This window comes from Plectropomus leopardus, chromosome 20 (genome assembly GCF_008729295.1).
Source record: "Plectropomus leopardus isolate mb chromosome 20, YSFRI_Pleo_2.0, whole genome shotgun sequence".
Classification (NCBI taxonomy): Eukaryota; Metazoa; Chordata; class Actinopteri; order Perciformes; family Serranidae; genus Plectropomus; species Plectropomus leopardus.
Window position 1 is genome coordinate 1,033,206 of NC_056482.1, and position 7,678 is coordinate 1,040,883.

Here is a 7,678-nt window from a genome sequence, read left to right on the forward strand (position 1 = left end):
GAACCGTGTGCGCCAGAAGTCTCACTGTACATCGCGAGATTACAGCGTGACTTGCATGAACGGTAAGGGTTACCATGGTAGCATGGTATTTACCATCCAGGCCAGACTACTGACATGTTTCTAAAACAGGACCTGCTCTTTAGGAGAGATACCTGGAAAAGTGAGAATTTTCGATGCACTTTTGAGAAAGTGGAATAAAATCTGAGAATACTGAATTCACATCTCAGAAAATGGAGTGTAACCTATTTACTCCAGCTTGCTGATGGCGCCATCTTTTGTTCTAGATGTGTATTAGCCAACCTCACATTTCAGGGGTACGGCCATGGACTGTATATAAAGATTTATCTATATTTATCTTTATTTACAGTCTGTGGGTACGACCTTGTTTTATACAGGTAGTGAGTAAAATAGGCCCATCTTCTCAAAGAACCTGATTTGTTAATAGTATTTAAAAAACAAATAAACAAACAAACTTTCTTTAAAATAACAGACAGGAAAGTGTGTAACCAACATAAGGGGTGAGAAGGAGTGAGGATGTCTCAGACAGCTAGCCTACTGTTTCTGACCTGTTTCAAAAATTAGGCTAAACCATGAACTTGCTCAAGGGACTCAGTTACAGAAAGAAATAATTAGAAGGGTGTCTGATTGTCCCTCACTGCCAGCAAACATTTGTATATGGAGCCCATGTGGAGAGTAAATAGGCTGAAAATGGGCCCTATGGGATTGTCCATGGGTTCCATAATGACTGAATGCCAACTGCCCACATGTATGGGTTAACCAAAGTAGGCCTGAGATAAGATGGGCCCACTTAGTACCCAGGCTGCCCTACATAACCCACATGGGGCAAAGGTTTTTAGTCCATTTAGGCCACTACCCACACTGACCCCACATACATTTTTTTTAAAGAATGCACTCTTGATGGGTATGAGCCTAAAAATTTATTTTGAACATATGTTTTTATCTCATGCAAAATAGAGGAGGAGGAAAAAAACTGCTTTAAGCTCAGCAGTGCACAGTTTTCAATGATCATCCATTGGAGGTACCCTGTAGAGATTTAGATAACTGGTGGGGAAATGTTTTGATGACTGTCTTCCTGTTTTGTTTCTGTCTTGTGTCGATAAGGACAAAAGTATGAGATACACATTCCTGCTGACAGTTTACTGTTACACTGACTGACAGTTAGTGATGGTAATGTAGTAAAAAAAAGGGGGAACACACTATGAACATGGCTATAAAACAGGGAAGGTTTTACAACATCAAAAGCAAATTCAACAGATTTATTAGGCCTCGGGGATGCACACAATATGCTTTGGTGAGAAACACTGATTACTATTAACCCTTAGAGCCCACTTTAATATTGCACACACTTTTATCCCTTTTTGTTTTTCAACATTAAGCTTTAAAATATATTATACATTAATATTATTTTCTACTTTCACTTTTTTAAACCAACATCAGTCCTAATAATAAATATCAAATTTTCATTAATTTTCAGAATTTCAGCACTTTAACTGTCGGGTTTTCGACAGAATGCCACTATGTTTTTAACATGATTAAAAAAAGACAAAATTATTTTTGATATACTACATGCTATTATTATTATCATAGCCTAAGATATACTAATTATTGGCAACAACATTGATTTTTATAAACTATTATTTTTTGTCCCATGTTCAATACTCACACTCATACCGCTCTGCACACAAAATGCGCTTCTCAGATTCAGGCTTGAAAAAATATTTTACATTAACATCATTTTCTTCTTTCATTAAATTTATTTTTTAACCAACATCAGTTCTACTTATAAACATCAAATATTTATTAATTTGCTGAATTGTAACCCTTTAAATGCCAGGTTTTTGTCATGATGCCACTATGTTTTTAGATGAGATACACACACACACACACGCACACGCACGCACACACACACACACACACACACACACACACACACACACACACACAATGGCACATACCGTGTATTTTTTCTTTATTTATAGATGTATGTCATTCAAAAAAAGTTTAAAACATTTTATTTCTTGTTCATTTTCTAAGTTACTGCTGTTTATTATTGCTATTGCCTTTATATAACAACAACAACAACAAAAAACTCAATTCACCAACTTCTCTTATAATATACAGTGAGATAAAAGTGAGAGTTTTTATTTTGATTTTATTGGGCTGGTTGAATATTGACGTTTGGTTAAGCCAATAGTCACAGAGAATTTAGCGTGACTGCAAGACATCCAGCCAATAGGAAATTAGTGGGCGGGACTACACACCCAGCTAACGTAAGCGTTGTTAGTAGGAAGAAGAAGCCGATTCTGGAAGCCATTACGTTGCGCACATCAATTGAGTAAATCCTACTATTTTTGCGTACTATACGCACAATTACCTCACCAAAAGAGCAACTTATTCAATCATGGCATCGGTCGCGAAAAAGAGAAAAATGAATTTCTCGGAGAGGGAGGTGGAAATTATAGTGGAAGAAATAGAGAAACAAAAGCACACACTGGTTAACCACTTCAATGCTGGAGTCACCCACATGGCAAAGAATAACGCGTGGGCGGATATCCTGAAAAAGGTGAACGCTGTCACCACCTGTCCCAGAGAGTTGCCCGAGGTGAAGAAGAAGTGGTCGGACATGAAGACGGAGGTCCGGCGGAAAGTCGCCCAGGCGCGGGCTGCCATCGAGGCGACCTCCGCGGACTGCACTCCAGTTCCCGTCATCCTCACCGCGATGCAGCAGCGGATCTGTAACTTGCTGGGGGAGGCCACCATCATCAGCTTACCTTCAGGAGACTCGGATGCTGAGATCACTTTGCCCGTTACCGTCAACACCGCCGCCACGGTCACACTGGCTGAGAGTAAGTTGGCAAAAGTTTTTCTCCCTGCGCACCACAGATTCACCAGCAGAGTCAGAGGGGATGGATGCAGCTATAATAAGCAAGAAAAGTTCATGTGTTCTGGTGGATTTATCTTCAGAGCTCGGTGAGAAATGTTGCTCAGGCTGAGACACACTATGTGTGCAAAACTCAAGTTGTGTTGTGGATTGTTGTAGATTACCTTCAACTGAGTGATTTTTTTAGTACTGTGTGCTGAACTGCTGAACAAGCTCAGTTTTGTGCTTTTTTATGCAATATGACAGTGATACTCATGGCCTGGGGGCCAATGAAATAAAATCCTAGAAATGTCCTAAAATCCTGCAAATATCCTAAAATCCTAGAGATGTTCTAAAATCCTACAAATGTCCGAAATCCTACAAACGTCCTAAAATCTTAGAGATGTCCTAAAATCCTAGAGATGTCCTAAAATCCAAGAGACGTCCTAAAATCCAAGAAACGTCCTATAATCCTAGAAACGTCCTAAAATCCTAGAAACGTCCTACAATTCTAGATATGTCCTATAATCCTAGGAATGCCCTAAAATCCCACAGATGTCCCCAAATCCTAGAAATGTCTTAACTGCAGTCAACACGGCCGCCACGGTCACACTGTGAGAGTAAGATGGCAAAGTTTTTCTGTCTGAACACCACAGATTCACCAGCAGAGTCAGAGGGGATGGATGCAGCTATAATAAGCAAGAAAGGTCATGTGTTTTCCTTTGGTGGATTTATCTTCAGAGCTCGGTGAGAAATGTTGCTCAGAAAGCGATCTGAGAGGCTGAGACACACTGTGTGTGCAAAACTCAATTTGTGTTGTAGATTGTTGTGGATTACATTCAGCTGAACACTACATTAAGCTAGCAGGGAACATTCCCCAACATTTGCTAATGTTACCTGCAAGTTGCAGTAATTTTTTAAAGAAAACATTTAAATGTAATGTTCAAAGACCCCTTTAAGGATGTTTGTCGTTACAAAAAAAATGTCCCTTTAAGGTTAAATGCTGACTAAAGCGTAATGTTCTTACTGCAACATTCTGAGGATGTTTTGGTAATGTTGAGAGGTGACAGATCATAGAATGTTTTTTTATATAAAAGGTTCCCACAATGTTACATGAGAACAAAGGAAGAACATTTTCAAAGCAACATTCAGAACATGAGATGTTATTGAGTACTGAGATTACAGACCATTTTTCTAATAAAAATGTAATTTAATGAGATATGTTAACAAAAAAAAACCAAAACAATTCCCCAGCCATTATGTTGTGCAATCAATATTTACATTTTTCTTCATGATAAATTAAAGCAAACCCAGTTAAATCAACATTTGATTGTAAAGAAAAATGTTTTATTATTGAAAAGAGAGAGAGAGATAGATCTCCTCTCTATCATCCTTCTTTACTTTGGGAACCCAAAATTAATGTTTGAAACCTGAGCGAATAGGTTTGGTTCCTTTACAAAAGATGGGGAGAAGGCAATGAGCAATAAAAGAAGAATGACCCAAAAAATTGCAAGAATTTTAGTACAAATAAATTACCTGAAAATTTGTTTTAAAAAAAAGAAGATGAAGAAAAGAAAAAAGAAAAAAAGAAAGTTAAAAACAACAGAGAAAATCCCTGGAAATAAGTGCTTCAAAAATTACAAATGATAATTTGTAACATAATTTTAAATATGTAATTATGATTCTGTTTTTCCTTTTATTTATTTTTCCCGAGACATTTTTCACTAGCTTTTTAAAAAACTATTTTCTAAATTTTATAAATTTCTGGCAACTTGCTGAACGTTTCTTATCTTATAGCATTTTTCCCTATATTTTTGAAAGAAATGAATTTGCTCCGGTTTCAGAGGTTTCAGTACTTGTGGAAAGTGTCTGAAAGCAGCACAAGGAAAGTGATGTTCCAGGTTTCAAAGGGTTAATGACTAATTTAAAAGGTAACTCCAGTAGTTTTGGACTTTTAGGAGAGGATATTAAAGGATCATAGAAGTATTTTTGCAGGTTTTACCCCAATAATTGATGGCTTTCTTTATTCTTTGTCTCTGATTGCTGGTTGTTTTTGTTGGGGTTTTAGCATCGTTTTCTGTCTTTTTTTTTCCAGCTCTTCCAGCTGGCTCCGGTACAATCTGTGACGAAGCAAAGCCCCTGAATGGTAAGATTTTAAAAACTTTTTGTACAATATCCCTCCATACCTGCGTGATACTATATTCTGTATACTCTATACCTGACACAGGCAGATCAGTCAGCTTTGTTTTTAGTTGAAAGGTCACAAGGTACAAAGGTGTCTGCACATAGAACTGAATATTAATAAAGATTCTGAATAATAATAAGCAGTGATATCAGATACATGAGGCACTATGCAATCATAATCAGGAATAAACTAAACGAAATGCCAATAATATTACTGTCAGTTGTAGTATGCTACATCAGGATAATTAAATGTTGAACTACTCCTTTAACTGGTGCTTTTAGTGACCAAAGAATTTGTAGATCACAACTATATTTTTAATTTTGGGGTTTGAATGGAAACTTGCAGACTCTTCAACAGAAGTAGCTTATAACTGAAAAACAGTTTTAATGCCTCCGCACTGTCAGCTCAGTAGCCATGGCTGGAGGTATTTTTTTCTCAGGTTGCCTGTCCATACGTCCATATTTCTGTCCTTCTGTCTGTCCCATTCTCTCGAATATTATAACTCAGAAACGTCATTAAGCTGTTTCTTCAAATTTAGCACAAACATCCACGTGGACTCAACAATGCACAGATTAATATTTGATGGTCAAAGGTCAAAGGTTAAGGTTACTGTGACCTCGTCTGTCTCATTTTTGTGAATGTCATTTTTTTTCTTTTCTTGGATGTTTTTTTTAACCCTTTATTCACCATTTAGTGCATGCATATAACGGAATACAAAGTCAACAGAGCGATGATATTTAATTGGATATTGGATAAACGTAAGAAAGCAACATCAATAATGAACATAAAGATACTTCAAAAAAACAACCTAAACACAGTATATTTAAGAGTTTTGCAGGATGGGTTTAGTTTGGCATTATTCATTCTGTCTGTTCATGTCTACACACATACACTTTTTATTTTTAAAACCCCTTTTATCTTTTCCTTTCCTGCTTCCCTCCCCTTCCTTCCCCCGCTACACAGTTGTTTACATTTATACCTGTATTATGAGCTGAACTGTTGACAATATTTTATCAAATTGTTACAAGTGTTTTTTTTTTTTGCAGAGCTGATTTTTTGTTTTGTTTTTGTTTTTTGCAGAGCTGATTGTTTTTCCAGTGATATGTGTTGTGTTATGAGGTCTAATCACTGTGAAATGCCAAATATTGGCCCTAATAATCGATAATCCGTCGACCCCTAATATTTGCTCAGATGCGGAATTGGTGACATTTATCTAGAAACTTTGCTGATTGTACAGATTTCTATGCTGCCTGGGGAAAGATGTGTGAAGCGTCCATGTTTGGAGGCATACAACCACGTAGTGGTAATTCTAGTTCTGTCCTGTTTCCAGCTGAAACAACGTACCACACCCTGGAGGATGGAGGCGTGGTGGAGTACTGCACCACCACAGTCAGCGACTCCACTCCCACTGTGGTGGCGGCCGTCGAGACTCCGGTGGAGATGCTCGCCTCATCTTCAGCTTCCCCACCTCCGCCTCAGGCTCAGGCCAAACCTCAGGAGCTGAAGAGCCGCATCGCCCTCAACTCAGCCCGCCTGCTGCAGGAGCAGAGAGTCACCAACGTCCACATCCGACAGATCGCCCAGCACCTGGAGGGCCAGAACGAGCTGCTGCAGATGATGCGGCGCTCCCAGGAGGCGCAGGCGTTCGCCCAGGAGAGACAGGCCCAGGCGCTGGAGGGGACCCAGGCTGCCCTGCTGGCGTTAGTGCAGATGCTCAGGCCCGCTCTGAAAGACCTGCGTAAATTCTTGCAGAGTGGGATTGAGGTTGCAAATTCCAGCAGCTCAGCAGCAGGAGCGACAGCTGACGGGGCAGGAGCAGAGGAGCAGAGCAGGCCCAAAACACCTCCACCTCCTCCACAGCAGCCCGAGGAGACACAATAGCCTCTGTGTGTGTGTGGGTGTGTGTGTGTGTGTGTGTGTGTGTGTGTGTGTGTGTGTGTGTGTGTGTGTACGCGTGTGCACGCATTGTACATAGTGGCATCCATGCACACAGACTTCAGTGAACAAAGAAAAGCTTGTCAAAAGTTGCCTTGGGGGTGAGCATGTACAGAATTTAACTTATATTTTATGATTTGGAAAGAGAGTCATGGAAGCAGTGAAAAGGTTATGTTGAACATTATTTTGACTTTTTTGCTTTCTGTTGATGATAAGCAGTGACTTTATGTAATTTAATACATTGGATTTTATATTTTTCAATATCATTTTTTGATATTGAAATGATGCTTTTAATGCAGTTGTAGGCAGTGGTAACACTGATGTGGGCTGAACACTTAGTTTCATGAAGTCATTATGCAGTTTTCCCTGAATGAAGGACAGGGTTAGGGGACTTGTCTTTTACATCAGAGTCAGCTGGGGTCTTCAGCTAGTGTGCACTTCACATCTGAATAAAACTTTGAAGGAAATTCATCAGCTCTTGTGTTTTCCTACAGGGTGCATCACTATTATTCAACCACAAGAGGTCAGTGTGTGTTAGCAGGTATCATCACTGGCAGAGCAGCAGTGTAGTTTTATAGCATCTATTAACTTGGATAAAATCTGTGTAATGTGACATGCAGCATTGGAATATCACAGTTATGTATTTTGTATTTTTGGTGAAATAAGTGACTTAGAGG

General features: G+C 39.0%; 1 protein-coding gene across 1 annotated transcript; it reads left to right on the forward strand.

The window, feature by feature from the left end:
- Positions 1-2,316: 2,316 nt before the first annotated feature.
- naif1 (nuclear apoptosis inducing factor 1) lies at positions 2,317-6,947 on the forward strand. Its single transcript, XM_042509776.1, has 3 exons — positions 2,317-2,867; positions 4,977-5,027; positions 6,397-6,947. Exons 1-3 carry the CDS (start codon positions 2,423-2,425, stop codon positions 6,945-6,947), a joined length of 1,047 nt encoding a protein of 348 aa, XP_042365710.1. The 5' UTR covers positions 2,317-2,422.
- The last annotated feature ends 731 nt before the right edge of the window (positions 6,948-7,678 follow it).